The sequence below is a fragment of the Neomonachus schauinslandi genome, chromosome 2, assembly GCF_002201575.2.
Source record: "Neomonachus schauinslandi chromosome 2, ASM220157v2, whole genome shotgun sequence".
NCBI lineage: Eukaryota > Metazoa > Chordata > Mammalia > Carnivora > Phocidae > Neomonachus > Neomonachus schauinslandi.
The window spans coordinates 142,881,539-142,900,984 of NC_058404.1; the positions used below are offsets into that span (position 1 = coordinate 142,881,539).

Below are 19,446 nucleotides of genomic sequence, written 5' to 3' on the forward strand. Positions count from 1 at the left end.
AGCCTGAAATCCGTCAGACAGGCTGGTGGGCTAGAAACTCAGGCAGGGTTTCTGTATTGCAGAATTGAGAATTCCTTTTTGTTCAGCAAACCTCAGATTTTGTTTTTAAAACCTTCAACTGATTGGATGAGTCCACCCACATTATCAGTGGTAATTTACTTAAAGTCAATTGATTGTAAGTGTTAATCATATCTACAAAATACAGCAACATCAAGACTAGTGTTTGACCAAATGACTGGGCACCCTAGTCTACCAAGTTGACACATAAAATTAACAATCACGGTTTCTTAAAATGATCATATTCACTTATTTTCAGAAAAATGGGACGAGTGATGGAGACTATGTTTTTCTAACTGGAGAAGACAGTTACCTTAACTTTTCAAAGATTGTGGAATGGAATGGAAAAACGTAAGTGTAACAATTTACCAGTATAATTATTTTTTAAAATTTTGTTTAAATTGAACATCCACTTATGTATTATTTCAAAAAAAATATTATCACTGTTAATTTTTGCATGAAAAGTCTATAAATATGTAAAATATCTTTATAATTACTATTGTATAAATCAAGATTGGGGTAACATACTTTATAGAATTAAACATCAGAGCTTTGTAGACTATTAATGGCTAGGTATGAGTTATAAGCAGTGAAGAGTTTCACTTTGAATGATGTGTAGCTACAACACAAATACTTTAAAACCACTTGTTTTGGGGGGAGAGGGAAGAGTTTCTCTTTTTAATCTAATTTAGTGATTGTGGCTTGTTCACGTGTTTTTCTTTAAAGATAAAATACATTTGACTTCACTATCATGGTATTTCAGAAGTATTTTTTAACATTTGTAACTTAAAAACAAACTACTTCCAAAAAGGAGCTGAGGGAATTTGCAATAAAGCAACATATAATCCAAGATACTTTCTTTAAGTCAGAGGAATTAGAAACCTTGGAGAAAAAAGGAGGGTAGTTCTTCAGGGACTGAGGTAAGAGGAATTCTGTTCTTGAACATTAAATTTACATCTAAGTTTCCCAGAAATATGGGCAAAAAAACTGGTGTGGAATATAGGGGAAACCCTCTGTACTACCTTTGCAACTTTTCTGTAAATCTCAAACTATTTTTAAATAAAAAGTTTATTTAAATTTTAAAAAGCACACATATCCATGTACATAAATATATATTGGTGCATGTACATAAACATACATTTGTGCACACACCCCCCAAAATAGGTCAGATCCCCGAAAGAATATATGAGAAGCTGGTAACAGGGTTGGCCCTGGAGGGGGGGACGTGGGTGGCCTGGGGGGGGTGGCCACAGGGAGATTTACTTGTGCACAGGATAAAGCTGGATTTTGTTTTAGATTCAATCTGTTATTTTCTTTCTAATCTTTCAATAGCACAGTGTAATCCTTTTAAATACATAATTATTGATACAGTTACAATATAATGATACAGTATTTAATATATTGGACTTTTTCTGGTTTATGTCTATTCTACCCTCAGATTTTTTTTTCAAAGATTTATTTATTTATTTGTCAGAGAGACAGAGAGCACAAGCAGGGGGAGCGGCAGGCAGAGGGAGAAGCAGGGTCCCTGCTGAGCAAAGAGCCTGACGCAGGGCTTGATCCCAGGACCCTGGGATCACGACCTGAGCCAAAGGCAGATGCTTAACGGACTGAGCCACCCAGGCATCCCTATCCTCAGATTTTTATGGTTCATATTTAACAATAGTTTCCTGACAAAATTGAAAGCTGTCTTTTGTCTCTTCTCCTCCCAAACAGGACACTAACTTTACCAATTTCGTAACACTTTATGCCCATCTTCCAAGTTATTCTTGCCTTCAACTTGTTTCACATTCTTTGGAAGCCAAATATAGTAAAATGCTTATTTTTTTTTTTAATATTTTATTTATTTATTTGACAGAGAGAGACAGAGAGAGAGCACAAGCAGGGGGAGAGGGAGAAGCAGACTCCCTACTGAGCAGGGAGCCTGATGCGGGGCTCGATCCCAGGACCCTGGGATCAAGACCTGAGCCAAAGGCAGCCGCTTAACGACTGAGCCACCCAGGCGCCCAAATGCTTATTATTTTTATAGTATACTTAATTAAATGTACCAACATATTTTATTAAATTTTCTCTTTTAATTTTCTGTGCGTTTTATTGAAATTCTAGTTAGTGAACCTACAGTGTAATATGAGTTTCAGGTGTACAATATAGTGATTCAACACTTCCGTACATCACCCAGTGCTCATCACAAGTGCACTCCTTAATCCCCATCACCCATTTAGCCCATCCCTCCCCACGTCCCCTCCAGCAACCCTGTTTGTTCTCTATAGTTAAGGGTCTCTTCTGGTTTGCCTCCTTCTCTTTTTTTTCCCCTTCACCTATGTTCATCTGTTTTGTTTTCTTAAATTCCACAGATGAGTGAAATCATATGGTATCTGTCTTTCTCTGACTTATTTTGCTTAGCATAATATACTCTAGCTCCATCCACATCATTGCAAATGGCAAGATTTCATTCCTTTTATGGCTGAATAATATTCCATTGTATATATGTATGTCACCTCTTTATCCATTCATCAGTCAATGGACATTTGGACTCTTTCCTTAATTTGGCTATTGTTGGTAATGCTGCTATAAACGTTGGGGAGCATGTGCCCCTTTGAATCTGTATTTTTGTATCCTTTGGGTAAATACCTTGTAGTGCAATTTCTGGGTGGCAGAGTAGTTCTATTTTTAACTTTTAGAGGAATCCCCATATTGTTTTCCAGAGTGGCTGCACCAGTTTGCATTCCCACCAACAGTGCATGAGGGTTCCCCTTTCTCCACATCCTCGCCAACATCTTGGGTTGTTAATTTTAGCCATTCTGAGGGGTGTGAGGTGGTAGCTCATCGTGGTTTTGATTTGTATTTCCCCGATGATGAGTGATGTTGAGCATCCTTCATGTGTCTGTTGGCCATCTGGATGTCTTTGGAAAAATGTCTGTTCATGTCTTCTGTCCATTTCTTAATTGGATTATTTGTCTTTTGGCTATTAGTTTGATAAGTTCTTTATAGATTTTGGATTCTGACTCTGTATCAGATATGTCATTTGCAAATATCTTCTCCTGTTCCGTGGGCTGCCTTTTAGTTTTGTTGATTGTTTCCTTCACTGTGCAGATGCTTTTCATCTTGATGAAGTCCCAACAGTTCATTTTTGCTTTTGTTTCCCTTGCCTCAGGAGATGTGTTGCTGTGGCTGGGGTCAAAGAGGTTTCTGCCTGTGTTCTCCTTTAGGATTTTGATGATTTCCTGTCTCACATTTAGGGTTTTCATCCATTTTGAATTTATTTTTGTCTATAGTGTAAGAAAGTAGTCCAGTTTCATTCTTCTGCATGTTGCTGTCCAGTTTCCCGGCACCATTTGTTGAAGAGACTTTTTTCCGTTGGATGTTCTTTCCTGCTTTGTGGAAGATTAGTTGACCATACAGTTGTGGGTCCCTTTCTGGGGTCTCTATTCTGTTCCATTGATCTATGTGTCTGTTTTTGTGCCAGTACCATACTGTCTTGATGATGACAGCTTTGTAATAGAGCTGGAAGTCTGGAATTGTGATGCCGCCAGCTTTGCTTTTCTTTTTCAAGATTGTTATTCGGGATCTTTTGTGGTTCCACACACATTTTAGGAATATTTGTTCTAGCTCTGTGAAAAATGCTGGTGGTATTTTGATAGGGAGTGCATTAAATTTGTATATTGCTTTGGGTAGTACAGACATTTTAACAATATTTGTCCTTCCAATACATGAGCATGGAATGTTTTTTGATTTATTTGTGTCATCAGTTTCTTTCATAAGTGTTCTATAGTTTTTAGAGTACAGGTCTTTTACCTCTTTGGTTAGGTTTATTCCTGGGTATCTTATGATTTTTGGTACAATTGTAAATGGAATCAATCCCTTAATTTCTCTTTCTGCTGCTTCATTATAGGTTTATGAAAATGCAACAGATTTCTGTACGTTGATTGTGTACCCTGCAACTTTGCTGAATTCATTTATGAGTTCTGGCAATTTTTTGGTGGAGTCTTTTGGGTTTTCTACATAGACTATCTTGTCCTCTGCGAATAGTTAAAGTTTGACTTCTTCCTTGCTGCTTTGGATGCCTCTTACTTCTTTTTGTTGTCTGATTGCTGAGGCTAGGACTTCTAGTACTGTATTAAATAACAATGGTTAGAGTGGACATCCTTGTTCTTGTTCCTGACCTTAGAGGAAAAGCTCTCAGTTTTCTCCCCATTGAGAATGTTATTAGCTGTAGGTCTTTATGATGTTGAGGTATGTTCCCTCTATCCCTACTTTGTTGAGGGTTTTTATCAAGAATGGATACTGTATTTTGTCAAATGCTTTTTCTGCATCTACTGAGAGGATCATGTGGTTCTTATCCTTTCTTTTATTAATGTGGTGTATCACGTTGATTGATTTGAAAATCTTGAACCACCCTTGCAGCCCAGGAATAAATCCCACTTGATTATGGCAATAATTCTTTTACTGTACTGTTGGATTCAATTTGCTAGTATCTTATTGAGAATTTTTGCATCCATGTTCATCAGGGATATTGGCCTGTAATTCTTCTTTTTAGTGGGGTCTTTGTCTGGTTTGGAATCAAGGTAATGCTGGCCTTGGGGAATGAGTTTGGAAGTTTCCCTTCCATTTCTATTTTTTTGAACACTTTAAGAAAATAGGTATTAATTCTTCTTTAAATGTTTGGTAGAATTTCCCTGGGAAGCCATCTGGCCCTAGACTTTTGTTTGTTGGAAGATTTTTTGTTCAATTTCTTTGCTGGTTATGGTTTTTGTTCAAATTTTCTATTTCTTTCTGTTTCAGTTTTAGTAGCTTATATGTTTCTAGGAATTTATCCATTTCTTCCAGATTGCCTAATTTGTTGGCATATAATTTTTCATAATATTCTCTTAGAATTGTTTGTATTTCTGTGGTGTTAGTTGTGATCTCTCCTCTTTCATTCATGATTTTATTTATTTGGATCCTTTCTCTTTTCTTTGTTATAAGTCTGGCCAGGGGTTTATCAATTTTATGAATTCTTTCAAAGAACGAGCTCCTAGTTTCATTGATCTGTTTTACTATCTTTTTTTGTTTCTATATCATTTATTTCTGCTCTAATCTTTATTATTTCCCTCCTTCTGCTGACTTTAGGCTCTATTTGCTGTTCCTTTTCTAGCTCCTTTAGGTGTAAGGTGGTTGTGTATTTGAGACTTTTCTTGCTTTTTTTTTTTTTTAAGATTTTATTTATTTATTTGAGAGAGAGGGAACACAGGAACAGGGCAGAGGGGAGGGAGGGGCAGAGGGAGAGGGAGAAGCAGACTCCCCACTGAGCAGGGAGCCGGATGCGGGGCTCAGTCCCAGGACCCTGAGATCATGACCTGAGCTGAAGGCAGACACTTAACCGACTGAGCCACCCAGGCGTCCCGAGACTTTTCTTGCTTCTTGAGATAGGCCTGTACCGCTACATACTTCCCTCTTAGGACCACTTTTGCTGCATCGCAAAGGTACTGGGCTATCATGTATTCATTTTCATTTGCTTCCATGTATTTTTTAATTTCCTGGTTAACCCATTCATTCTTTAGTAGGATGTTCTTTAACTTCTATGTATTTGAGGTCTTTCCAAATTTTTTCTTGTGGTTGACTTCAAGTTTCATAGTGTTGTGGTCTGAAAATATGCATGGTATGATCTCAGTCTTTTTGTACTTGTTGAGGCCTGATTTATGACCCAGGATGTGATCTGTTCTGGAGAATGTTCCATGTGCACTCAAAAGAATGTATATTCTGCTGCTTTAGGATGAATATGTAATATATATATATTTATATAATATATATTAAGTCCATCTGATCCAGTGTGTCATTCAAAGCCATTGTTTCCTTGTTGATTTTCTGCTTAGATGATCTGTCTGTTGCTGTAAGTGGGGTGTTAAAGTCCCCTACTATTACTATATTGTTATCACTGAGTTTCTTTATGTTGGTTATTAATTGATTTGTATAATTGGGTGCTCCCAAGTTGGGGGCATAAATATTTATAATTGTTGTATCTTCTTGTTGGATAGACCCCTTTATTATGATATAGTACCCTTATTCATCTCTTGTTACAGTCTTTGGTTTAAAATCTAGTTTGTCTCGGGGTACCTGGGTGGCTCAGTCGTTATGCGTCTGCCTTCGGCTCAGGTCATGATCCCAGGGTCCTGGGATCGAGCCCTGCATTGGGCTCCCTGCTCCGCGGGAAGTCTGCTTCTCCCTCTCCCACTCTCCCTGCTTGTGTTCCCTATCTAGCTGTCTCTCTCTGTCAAATAAATAAATAAAATCTTTAAAAATAAATAAATAAATAAAATCTAGTTTGTCTCATATAACTATGGCTAGTCCAGTTTTCTTTTGACGTCCGTTAGCATGATAAATGGTTCTCCATCCCCTCACTTTCAGTCTGCAGGTATCTTTAGGTCTAAAATGAGTCTCTTACTCTTAATCATAGGAAACAAACTGAGGGTTGCTGGAGGGAAGGACGGTGGAGGGATGGGGTAACTGGGTGATGGACATTAAGGAGAGCACGTGATGTAATGAGCACTGGGTATTATATAAGACTGATGAATCACTGACCTCTACCTCTGAAACCAATAATACATTATATGTTAATTAAAAATAATAATAATAAATAAATAAATATAAATATACAACTACAGAGGAAATAAATAAATATCACATGCATAGAAAAAATAAAATAAAGTAAAACAAAATAAAATGAGTCTCTGGTGGGCAGCATATTGATGGATCTTGTTTTTTTCATCCATTCTAATACCCTGTGTCTTTTGATTGGCACATTTAGTCCATTTACATTCAGAGTGATTGTTGATGATATGAATTTAGTGCAGCTATATTACCTGTAAAGTTGGTGTTTCTGGAGATCTTGTCTATTCCTTTCTAGTCTTTGTTGCTTTTGGTCTTTCTTTCCCGCTCAAAGAGTCCCCTTTAGTATTTCTTGCAGGGCTGGTTTAGTGGTCATGAACTCCTTTAGTTTTTGTTTATCTGGGAAACTCTTTGTCTCTCCTTCTATTCTGAATGACAGCCTTGCTGGATAAGGTATTCGTGGCTGCAGATTTTTCCCATTCAGCACATTGAATATATCATGTCATCTCTCTGGCCTGCCAAGTTTCTGTGGACAGGTCTGCTGGGAACCTTATGTGTCTACCCTTGTAGGTTAGGGTTGTTTTTTTTTTTTCCCTCACTGCTTTCAGATTTTTTTTTTTCCTTATCTCTGTATTTTGCAAATTTTACTATGATATGTCTTAGGGTTGGCCTGCTTTTGTTGATTTTGGAGGGAGTGCTCTCTGCCTCCTAAATTTGGATGTCTGTTTCCTCCCCCAGATCAGGGAAGTTTTCAGCTATAATTTGCTCAAATAAACCTTCTGCCCCTTTTTCCCTCTCTTGTTCTGGGCCTCCTATGATACGCATGTTATTATACTTTATGGAGTCAATGAGTTCCCTAAGTCTACATTTATGATCCAACACTTTTCTTTCCATCTTTTCAGCTTCATTATTTTCCATAATTTTATCTTCTATATCACTTGTTTGTCCCTCTGCTTCTTCAGTTCTTGTGGTCATTACATCCAGTCAGTTTTGCATTTTGGTTATGGCATTTTTAATTTTGGCCTGACTAGTTTTTAGGTCTTTTATCTCTGTGGTAAGGGACTCCCTGATGTCTTCTGTGCTTTACTCAAGCCCAGCTAGTATCCTTATGGATTGTTGTTTTAAATTCTGATTCAGGCATATTACTTATATCTGTGTTGATTAGATCCCTGGCCATGACTGCTTCTTGTTCTTTTATTGGGGATGAACTCCTCCATCTTGGCCTTTTGTCTGGGTCTCTGTCTTCTATGGGTTAGGAAAGCCTCTTATGTTTCCTGCTCCTGAGAGTAATGTCTATATTAAGAAGAGCTCCTTTACTGTCCAGGGCCTGGCGCTTCGGGAAGTGTTTCTGGTGTATGCTGCATGCACTCTGCTGTTGTGTTTTGGCTGCTCTATCCCTCAGGTCAGGCCTCTGCAGAGTTTCTCCTTGCCTGCAGTGGGGAGTATTTGGACCTTGTCCAGTGTGTGGTGAGCTTTAACTAGGTGTGTTTTGTTCTGCTTGTTAAGAGAGGCTAGATCCTATTTCCCCTAGAGCTGAAGCTTTGCAGCGCTCTGTGGTCAGTAGACTTGGTGGGTGAGGGGATTTATGCTGGTCTTCTGGGGGAAGGGCCCCTTGCTTCTCTGACTTTCAGGCACCCTTGCGCTGGTTTAGAAGCACCTGCAGAGCGCAGGGGAGTGGGGCTTGGTGTAAGCAGCTCAAGCCTCCACTGTGGTGCTGCTCGCTGAAGTCCGTCTGTGCTGATGAGCAGGGGTAAAAAGAGCATCAGCCTGCTGTCTCATCCCCAAAGGGGAATTTGCACCGCTGTTGCTCAGGAAGCCCTCCCAGAAGAGCAAACACTCTCCCCTCATTTGTCCCAGGCTTCCCTCTGACCCTTGCTTTCACCCTGTGTCTGAGCCATCTGCCCATCTGACGGCGCAGTACTCCTGTGTCTTAGCTCAGGCCCACCAGCTGGTTTTCAAAACTGCAAGTTTTAGGGACCCAGCATGGCAGCGACCTGCGCTGATCCTCTGGGGGAGGGTCTCGCGGTGGTATGGATGGTGCCAGTTTGTCCCAGAAGGGCAGTCGCACTGAGCACGGGCTTGGAGTTCATGGCAAAGAGTAGCAAAAAGCTGGTGTCTTGGTTAGCGGCCCACAGCAGACATCTCTGCTCCTATGCTAATGAATTGGACAGCTCAATGGCACCCGCTGGCTCTTTTGTCCCTGGAGAGGCAGTGCCACCTCTCCCAAGTGCACTGCAAGAAGGGGGACTGTCTCTCCCAGTGGGACCCAGGGGATCTTCCGACCACACTGTCTGCTCCCGGGCCTCTGCCCTTCTTCTCCACAGGAGCACCTCTGTACCCACCAGGCTTCCCCCAATGATCGCATGGACTTCTAGAACTTTAGTCTCTGAGCTCAGCCACTTGTAAAAACTTGCAGTAATCAACCGCTCTCGTTTTCCACGTCAGTGGTTTTAGAGAAGTGTTTTTCTTGTGTGATAACCTGCACCCTGTGCCCTCTCTCTCTCTCTCTGTGATCGGGGGCTCCCTCCCCTCCATAGCACTGGAGATTCTTTTCTCCCCCAAATCACGTCTCCGCATCTCATACCTTCCACGACGTGGCCTCTTTTCTCCCTCTAGTTGTGCAGTTTGTTCTCTCAGTCCTCAGATGGATTTCCTGGGTGCTCAGAATGATTTGATATTTATCTAGCTGTGTTTGAGAGACAAGGCAATCGTAGGTCCTCCTACTACTCTGCCATCTCAGCTCCTTCCTCAAGAGCTGAACATATCTATCCTGAGCTCTCCTGTCAGTGGGCCAGCTCCAGACAAGGCTATTGTTCATGCTACATTGAATCACTATTTTAATAAAATGGGTATTTCTAAACCTCTACATAGGATACTCTTTTTTGCAGGAAGGAAAGAGGGATTTTTGGACGTTGCCTCTATCAGAATTGATTTGGGGATCAGGTGACTACTCTGACCCCTCTTGATCTAATTCCTAACCAGCATCCCCCCTGTGTCTGCGTATGAATAAGATTCTGTGGGTAGCTGGCTCCCAATTAAGGCCTGAAAAGTCCTGACCATCTGAAAAGATCTAAAATCAAATGTCTATTCTTTCTTGTGCTTATCAATTACAGGTCCCTTGACTGGTGGACAACAGATAAGTGCAATATGATTAATGGAACAGATGGAGATTCTTTTCACCCGTTAATAAACAGAGAGGAAATTCTTTATGTCTTCCCATCTGAATTTTGCAGGTAAGAACTTTCCACATAAGTTATTTGACTGCAAGATGACCAAAAGGGTGAGGAATATAAGGAGCTACCCTTCATAGGCCTGGACATTTCTGCTTAATCAGTGACAAATGCTGGGGCGCCTGGGTGGCTCAGTCATTAAGCATCTGCCTTCGGCTCAGGTCATGATCCCAGGGGCCTGGGATCGAGCCCCGCATCGGGCTCCCTGCTCAGCAGGGAGCCTGCTTCTCCCTCTCCCTTTGCTGTTCCCCTTCCTTGTGCTCTCTCTCTCTCTCTCTGTCAAATAAATAAATAAAATCTTTTAAAAAATATCAGTGACGAATGCTGATGGCATATTGAGAGACAGTGTGGCATAGTGGTTCAAGGCACGGGATCCAGAGCGTGACTGCATTGGTTGATTTGAACACCAGCCCCAACACTTAAAGCTGTGTGACCTTGGGAAAGTTTTTCAGCACTTTGTGCCTCACTTTCCTCATGTGTAAAATAAAGATTGAAATTGTTGCCTACCTTGGGAGTTGTTATGAGGACAAATGCGTTACTGTTAGTAAAATACTTCGCCCAGGACTTGTCAAACAGTAAACAAAATTAAATGATGGCTCTGAGTTATTATGATATGCTCTGTCAAGCATGATACTTCACCTGGTCTTCCAGTCAACAGGTAACCTCTACACAGAGGATAAAGCAAACTGTTGTCCCTAGTTCAGAGTTTGTAGGCATTTGCTGAGCTGTCACCTTCCCTTAGATCATACCTGCTGCCACTTGCCTTGTGAGCTCTCCCTCTCTCCCGCCTGCTCCTTCATGATTATGGCTCCTGTCTGGGAAGAAGGCATCCTGCTCTCCATCCTGATTCCCGTCCCCTCATCAGCTACTGCCCTGTCTCCGCCCTTCACCCTCAAACTGCCTGAATGAATGGCTGACTCACACCATCTCTACATCCTCCCTACTTACCCCGACAAGCCTTTTCATGAAACTCCTTAAAGTCCCAAGTGACTTAGTCGCATTTGACACTGTTGATTCAATATGCTGAAGAATGGCTGTTCTTCTGGTGTTTCATAGCTCACATAATTGCACCGCCTACCCAGTCAGCCCTGCCAGGAAGAGTGGTGGCATTATAAATCTCCCCGCTGTCCTGCATTGGCTCTGCTACCAGATGCTGGGATGCCTCCTCAGGAAGAGCTCTTGCATCGGCCCCCACCTCACCGTCCCGGCTGCTGTGCCATGCTTCCCAGCCGTCGCAGCACCCCCACAGACGACCACAGTCCCTCTCTGGCTGGCTGCCCGCGCCCGTACATATTTGGGGGAGGACAGAAGGGTCAGAAAATGCATTTGAATGCAGCGAGTGAAACAAGGCAACCTAGAAGCACCACAGGAGGCTTTTTGAAGGACTTGGTGCGGAGGAAACATGTTTTTATCCGACACGAGCACTTTTTAAAAAAAAATATTTATTTATTTAATTGACACAGAGAGAGAGACAGCGAGAGAGGGAACACAAGCAGGGGGAGCGGGAGAGGGAGAAGCAGGCTTCCCGCCGAGCAGGGAGCCCGATGCGGGGCTCGATCCCAGGACCCCGGGACCATGACCTGAGCCGAAGGCAGACGCTTAACCAACTGAGCCACCAGGTGCCCCCGACACGAGCACTTTTGAAGGGCCATTTGGCAATGTTTAGTAAAGCCGAGGATGTGCAAACGCCATGGTGCCTCACTGTTCTGCATCAGTTCCCTGGCCCAGAGAACCCTTGTGTAGACCTGTAAGGAGACTTACACGGAAAAGTTCATTGCAACGTGGTTTTAGTAGTGGAAAATTGGAAGCAACCTAAGTCTCTGTAAAAAGGAGAATATAAATAAATCGTGGTGTATTCATATGATAGAATACTGCATAAGATTTAAAATACAAGAACCAGACAATGTAATGTTATAAATCTTAATAATATTGAATGAAGAAGCAAATTACAGGAAGAGAATATGGCATACTGTTTTACATAACATTTAAAAATAGCAAACCATGCCACACATTGTTTATGAATGTGCACATTTGTGAAAGGATTAAGACCTGCAAGGGAAGGATAAACCCCAAGTTCAGGACAGTGGTTACCTCTGGGGACTCAGAGAAGGACTGGAATCAGGAGTGTTATACAGGGGCGCCTGGGTGGCTCAGTCGTTAAGCGTCTGCCTTCGGCTCAGGTCATGATCCTGGAGTCCTGGGATCGAGTCCCACATCGGGCTCCCTGCTCAGCAGGGAGTCTGCTTCTCCCTCTCCCTCTGCCGCTCCCCCTGCTTGTGCTCTCTTGCTCATTCTCTCCTTGTCTCTCTCAAATAAATAAATAAAATCTTTAAAAAAGAAAGAAGTGTTATACAGAGAGCTGCAGTTGTATCCATACTATCCTTTTTATTTATCTGAGTAGTATTTGTTTTAAAAGGTATTTATTATGGTATTTTCTCTACTTTTCTGTTTGCCTAAAATATTTTATTTAGAAAATGCTATATGGGTGGGACGTGAGTAGAAGGCAGCTCCCATGTGATTCACAACCCTGCAAGAGACGTGTCCCACCTCTGGTTCAAAGATGAAAATAGCCAGACCCAGAAAGCAGTTCGCTTTGGCCTTCAACTGAAGGGCTGAGGGATCATTTGAGACAGTGTATGTGAAAGTGCTTTTGTCTGTCGCTCACGATGTGCAAATACAAGGGTGGTTAGTAGTACATGGGACCACTGTTTGAAACTCCGTAAGGACTGACGCCAAAATTACGTCAAACTCCATTGAGATAAATGACTGAAATAATAAACATTGTAATAAATTCCAAAATGGAAACTATTTTTACTTGAGGGAAATGGGTATCAAAGTATACATTCACATCAAATGTCTGGCTAACGGGGCACGTTTCAAGCACTTACGCATCTACCTGGCTGAGCCCTTTGCCACCTTTTCTGCTTCTGCTTTGCCTCTGCCCTACCCTTGCTTCTGCTTCGGCCACACCGGCATGTGTCCGTGCTGGTCTGGACGACTCTTTTACTTCTTTCCAGGTGAGTCTCTGTCCTAAATGTCCTCTTTATTTTCTACCACACATTTTTTTCCCTTGGCCTGGTTTGGCTGTTACTACAGTTGCTGCCTCTTAAACATCTTTCATGATAATTCCTCTTCTGCACCGAGTGGTGTGAGCTCCTTTCAAGCTTTCTTTTGCATCTTCATTTCCCACCTATACCCCATCAACTTTAGCCACGTTGTGCCTGAGAACGGTTGTTAACTTACTGGTTCGGGGCAGATTACGCTGACCAGAGCCCACACTGACTTTTCCTCCTTACTTCCTACCAGATCAGTGTACATAACTTTCAGTGACTTCGAGAGTGTGCAGGGACTGCCTGCCTTCCGGTATAAGGTGCCTGGAGAAGTACTAGCCAATACCTCAGACAATGCTGGCTTCTGTGTGCCTAAAGGAAACTGCCTGGGCTCAGGAGTTTTGAATATCAGCATCTGCAAGAATGGTAAGAGCTCAGGGAAGGGACAGGATTCTGTGTGTCTAGAATGCAGGATTAGTGTTCTTCAACAAAGAATGCTGTCAGCCCAAATGAAAGAGTGATTCTGACTTTTCAAGAATAGTATTTCACAATATGGTTATAGGATGATAAAAAATTAGTGGCTTTTCTGTATTGCTTGTTTTTTTTAAACAATTTAAGGTATAATTAACATATAACATTGTATTAGTTTCTGGTATACAATATAACAATGCAATATTTGTATATATTGTAAAATGATCACTGCAATAAGTATGGTTAACATTCGTCACCATACATAGTTACAAAACCAAGTCTTGTGAGGAAGACTTTTACAAAGTCTGGTGATGAAGACTTTTAAGACCTATTCTCTTAGCAACTTGTAAATATGCAATGCAATACCATTAACCATAGTCACTATGTTGTAAATTACATCCCTGTGACATTTATTTTATAACTGGAAATTTGCACCTGTTGACCCCTTTCATCCATTTCTCCCACCCCAACCCCACCGCCTCCAACAACCACTGATCTGTTCTCTCTATCTGTGAGCTTAGCTTGTTGTTGCTGTTGTTTTTAAATTCCACATGTAACTGAGATCACAGATATTTGTCTATGTCTGACTCATTTCACTTAGCATAATGCCCTCAAGATCCATCCATGTTGTTCCACATGGCAAGATTTTCATTCTTTTTATGGCTGAATAGTATTCCACTGTGTGTGTGTGTGTGTGTGTGTGTGTGTGTGTGTGTGTGTGTGTATATATATATATATATATATACACATACCACATTATTTTTTCGTTCATCCATTGATGGACAGTTAGGTTATCTTCATATCTTGGCTATTGAAAATAATTCTGCAATGAACATAAGGATGCATATCTTTTCAAAAATTAGTTTTTGTTTTCTTTGGATAAATACCCAGAAGTAGAATTGCTGGATTGTATGGTAGTTATATGTTTAATTCTTTTAAGATTTTATTTTTATTTATTTATTTATTAGAGAGAGAGAGGGAGGTATGCGTGCGAATGGGAGGAGGGCAGAGGGAGAGGGAGAGGGAGAGAATCTCAAGCAGACTCTGCCCTGAGCGTTGAACCTGATGTGGGGCTTCATCTCACAACCCTGAGATCATGACCTGAGCCGAAATCAAGAGTGCGACACTTAACCAACTAGGCCACCCAGGCACCCCTATTTTTAATTTTTTCAGGAATCCTTATATTTTTTTTTACAGTGGCTGCACCAATTTACATTCCCACCAACAGTGCAAAAGTGTTCCCTTTTCTCTGCTTCCTCACCAACAACTGTTGTTTCTTGTGTTGTTGATTTTAGCCATTCTGACAGGTATGAGGTAATATCTCATTGTGGTTTTGATTTGCATTTCCCTGATGATTAATGATGTCGAGCATCTTTGCACGTACCCATTTGCCATTTGTATATCTTTGGAAAAATGTCCATTCAGATCCTCTGCCCATTTTTTAATTGGATTGTTTGGATTTCTTGCTATTGAGTTGCATGAGTTCTTTATAATAATATTTTGGATGTTAACCCCTTACAGATACATGATTTGCAAATATTTTCTCCCATTCAGTAGGTTGCCTTTTGGTTCTATTGATGGTTTCTTTTGCTATGCAGAAGTTTTTTAGTTTGATGTAGTCCCACTTGGTTGTGTTTGTTTGTTTGTTTGTTTGTTTGCTTTTGTTGCCTTTGCTTTTGGAGTCAGATCCAAAAAGCCATCACTCAAGACCGATGTCATGGAGCTTACCACCTATGTTTTCTTCTAGGACTTTTATGGTTTCAGGTCTCATATTCAAGTCTTTAATCCATTTTGAGTGAAGTTCTGTGTATGGAATAAGATAGTGGTCCAGTTTCATTCTTTTGCATGTGGTTGTCCAGTTTTCCTGACATCATTTATTGAAGACTCTGTTCTTTCCCCATTGTATATTCTTGGCTCCTTTGTGATAAATTAATTGACCAATGGTGCATGGGATTTATTTCTGGGTTTTCTATTCTGTTCTACTGACGTATGTGTCTATTTTATGCCAATACCCTACTATGTCTTTATAATATAGTTTGAGGGCGCCTGGGTGGCTCAGTTGGTTAAGCGACTGCCTTCGGCTCAGGTCATGATCCTGGAGTCCCGGGATCGAGTCCCGCATCGGGCTCCCTGCTCAGCGGGGAGTCTGCTTCTCCCTCTGACCCTCCCCCCTCTCGTGTGCTCTCTCTCTCTCTCTCTCTCACTCTCTCAAATAAATGAATAAATAAAATCTTTAAAAAAAAACTATATAAAAAAATATATATAATATAGTTTGAAATCAGGGAGTGTGATGCCTCCAGCTTTGTTCTTCTTTCTTAAGATTGCTTTGGCTGCTCGGGGGTCTTTTATGGTTCCACACAATTTTTAGGGTTGTATATTCTATTCCTGTGAAAAATGCCATTGGAATTTTGATAACGATTGCATTGAATCTGTAAATTGCTTTGGATAGTATGGGCATTTTAACAATATTAATTTTTCCAATCCATGTCCATTTATTTGTGTCTTCTTAAATTTCTTTCCTCTTATAATTTTCAGTGTACAGGTCTTTTACCTCCTTGCTTAGATTTATTCCAAGGTCTTTTATTCTTTTTGATGTTATTGTGATTGGGATTATTTTCTCTTTCTTTTTTTTTTAAGATTTTATTTACTTATTGTCAGAGAGAAAGAGAGAGAGAGCATAAGCAGGGGGAGGGGCAGAGGGAGAAGCAGACTCCCGGCTGAGCAGGGAGCCCGATGCGAGACTCAATCCCAGCACCCTGGGATCATGACCTGAGCCAAAGGCAGGTGCTTAACCGACTGAGCCACCCAGGCGTCCCTGGGATTATTTTCTTAATTTCTCTTTCTGAGAATTCATTATTAGTGTATAGTAACACAACTGACTTTTATATATTGATTTTTTTTTATCTTGCAACTTTACTGAATTTGTTTATTTGTTCTGGCAGTTTTTTGATGGAGTCTTTGGGGTTTTCTACATATGATATCATGTCATCTGCTAATAGTGACAGCTTTACTTCTTCACCAATTTGGATGCCTTTTATTTCTTTATCTTGCCTAATTACTCTGGTTAGGATTTCCAATACTATGTTGAATAAAAGTGGTGAAGGTACGTATCCTTCCCTTATTCCTGATTCTAGAGGAAAAGCTTTAACCTTTTCACTGTTGAGTATGATGTTAGCTGTAGGCTTGTTATATATGACCTTTGTTGTGTTGATATATGTTCCCTCTATACCTACTTTATCATGAGTTTTTATCATAATGGATATTGAATTTTGTCACATGCTTTTTTCTGCATCTGTTGAAATGATCATATGATTTTTTATCCTTCACTTTGTTAATGTGGTATATCATGTTGATTGATTTGCCAATGTTGAATCATCCTTGCATCCCTGATGTAAATCCCACTTCATTATGGTGTATAATCCTTGTAATGTATTGTTGAATTCAGTTTGCTAATATTTTGTTGAGGATTTTTGCATTTATGTTCATAAGAGATACTGGCCTAGGGGCGCCTGGATGGCTCAGTTGGTTGGGCGGCTGCCTTCGGCTCAGGTCATGATCCCAGAGTCCTGGGATCGAGTCCCACATCGGGCTCCTGGCCTGGCAGGGAGCCTGCTTCTCCCTCTGACCCTCTCCCCTCTCATGCTGTTTCTCTCTCTCTCGCTCTCTAATAAATAAATAAATAAAATCTTTAAAAAAAAAAAGAGAGAGAGAGATTGGCCTATAATTTTCTTTTCTTGTGGTGTCCTTATCTGGTTTTGGTATCAGGGTCATGCGGGCCTCGTAAAAATGAGTTTGGAAACGTTCCCTGCCCTTCTATGTTTTGGAATACTTTGAAGGATTGGTGTTAATTCTTTGAGTGTTTGGTAGAATTTACCAGGGAAGCCATCTGATCCTGGACTTTTGTTTGGTAGGAAGTTTTTGATTACTAACTCAATCTCCTTACTAATAATTGATCAATTCAGATTTTCTATTTCTTCATGATTCAGTCTTAGAAGGTTATGTTTCTAGGAATTTATCCATTTCTTTTAAGTTGTTTGTTGGCATATAATTGTTCATAGTAGTCTCTTATGATCCTTTGTATTTCTGTGGTATTAGTTGTAACATCACTTCTTTCATTTCTGATTTATTGATTTGAGTTCTCTTTTTTTCTTGATGAGTCTTAGCAAGGGTTTGTCAATTTTATCTTTTCAAAGAACCAGCTCTTAGCTTCATTGATCTTTCCTATTATCTTTTTAGTCTCTCTTTCATTTCTTTCCACTCTGATCTTTGTTATTCCCTTCTTCTTCTAACTTTGGGCTTCATTTTTTTCTTCTGTTTCTAGTTCCTTGAAGTATAAACTTAGGTTATTTGAGAATTTCATGTTTCTTGAGATGGGTATTTATCACCATGAATTTCTGCCTTAGAATTCCTTTTGCTACATTCCATAAATTTTGGTATGGTGTATTTTCATTTTCATTCATCTCAAAGTGTTTTTTGATTTCTCCTTTGATTTCTTTTTTGACTCATTAGTTGCTCAGGAGCATGTTGTATAGTTTCCACATATGTGTGAATTTTCCAGTTTTCTTCCTATAATTGATTTCTAGTTTTATACCATTGTGTGTAGGAAAAAAATGCCTGACATGATGTCAATCTTTTTAAATTTTTAAGACTTGTGGCCTAACATATAACCTGTCCTGGAAAATGTTTCATGTGCACTTGAGAAGAAGGTGTATTCTGCTGTTTTTATATAGAATGTTCTTTATATATCTAAGTTCATCTGGTCTCATGTGTCATTTAAGGCCAATGTTTCCTTTTTGATTTTCTGTCTGGATGATTTATATGTTGATGTAGGTGGAGTATTAAAATCTCCTGTTATTATTGTTTTGCTATCTATTTCTCCTTTTAGGTCTGTTAATATTTTCTTTATATATTTAGGTGTCCCTATTTTGGGTGCATAAATATTTACAAATGTTATATCCTCTTGTTGGATTGATTCTTTTGTCATTATATAATGCCCTTCTTTGTCTCTTATTACAGTCTTTGGGTTTTGTTTTTTTTTAAAGATTTTATTTATTTATTTGAGAGAGAGACAGATAGTGACAGAGATAGCGAGAGAGCACAAGCGGGGAGGAGAGGGAGAAGCAGGCTTCTGCTGAGCAGGGAGCCCAAGGTGGGGCTCCATCCCAGGACCCTGGGATCATGACCTGAGCCAAAGGCAGATGCTTAACTGACTGAGCCACCCAGGTGCCCCTACAGTCTTGGTTTTAAAGTCTATTTTGTCTGATGTAACTATAGCTACCCCAGCTTTCTTTTGATTTCCAGTTACATGGAGCGTTTTTACCTCCATTTACTTTCGGTCTGTTTGTGTCTTTACATCTGAAGTGAATCTCTTTAGGCAGCATATGGGTGGGTCTTATATTTTTATCCATTTGGCCACTCTGTCTTTTAATTGGAGAATTTAGTCCATTCATTTAAAGTCATTATTGAGGGCCACCTGGGTGGTGCAGTTGGTTGAGCATCCGACTCTTGGTTTTAGCTTGGGTTGTGGTCTCAGGGTCATCAGATTGGGCCCCTCTGTGCTGAGCACAGAACCTGTTTGGGGTTTCTCTCTCCTTCTGCCCTGCCCCCCCCAACACACACACTCTGTCTCTCTCTCGAATAAATAAATCTTTAAAATATAAATAAATAAAGTAATTATTGGTAAGTGTAGACTTATTGCCATTTTGTTCATTGTCTTCTGGCAGTTTTGTAGTTCCTCTGTTCCTTTCTTCTTCTCTTGTGTAATGCTTCTTATTCCTAGAATGTCACGTTGTGTTCTTTCTGGGTGGTAGTTTAGAAGTCTTAATAGTAAAAATAGTTCGTGTTTACCAAGCAATTATGTAGTCATTGTTCAGCTAGTCATTATTCTAAGTGGTTTACATATATACATTAGTTAATACGTGTAAATCATTAACTGATTTCATGTTCATAACAATGCTAAAAGAGAAAGTGGAGACTTGGTAATGAGAAAGTACATATCTTGTTAAAAATTTATGATGAGGGGCACCTGGGTGGCTCAGTCGTTAAGCGTCTCC

At 40.2% G+C, this 19,446-nt stretch overlaps 1 protein-coding gene across 2 annotated transcripts in view; it reads left to right on the forward strand.

Moving 5' to 3' along the window:
- SCARB2 (scavenger receptor class B member 2) overlaps positions 1-19,446 on the forward strand; it is a 78,986-nt gene that overhangs the window by 45,136 nt on the left and 14,404 nt on the right. Inside the window, exons 5-7 of one of the 2 annotated variants that reach the window (XM_021702331.1) lie at positions 317-408; positions 9,756-9,875; positions 13,179-13,348. In XM_021702331.1, the coding sequence (XP_021558006.1) occupies positions 317-408; positions 9,756-9,875; positions 13,179-13,348 (382 nt within the window). The remainder of the gene's footprint in view (positions 1-316; positions 409-9,755; positions 9,876-13,178; positions 13,349-19,446) is intronic. The other variant, XM_044912928.1, reaches the window with a different exon arrangement.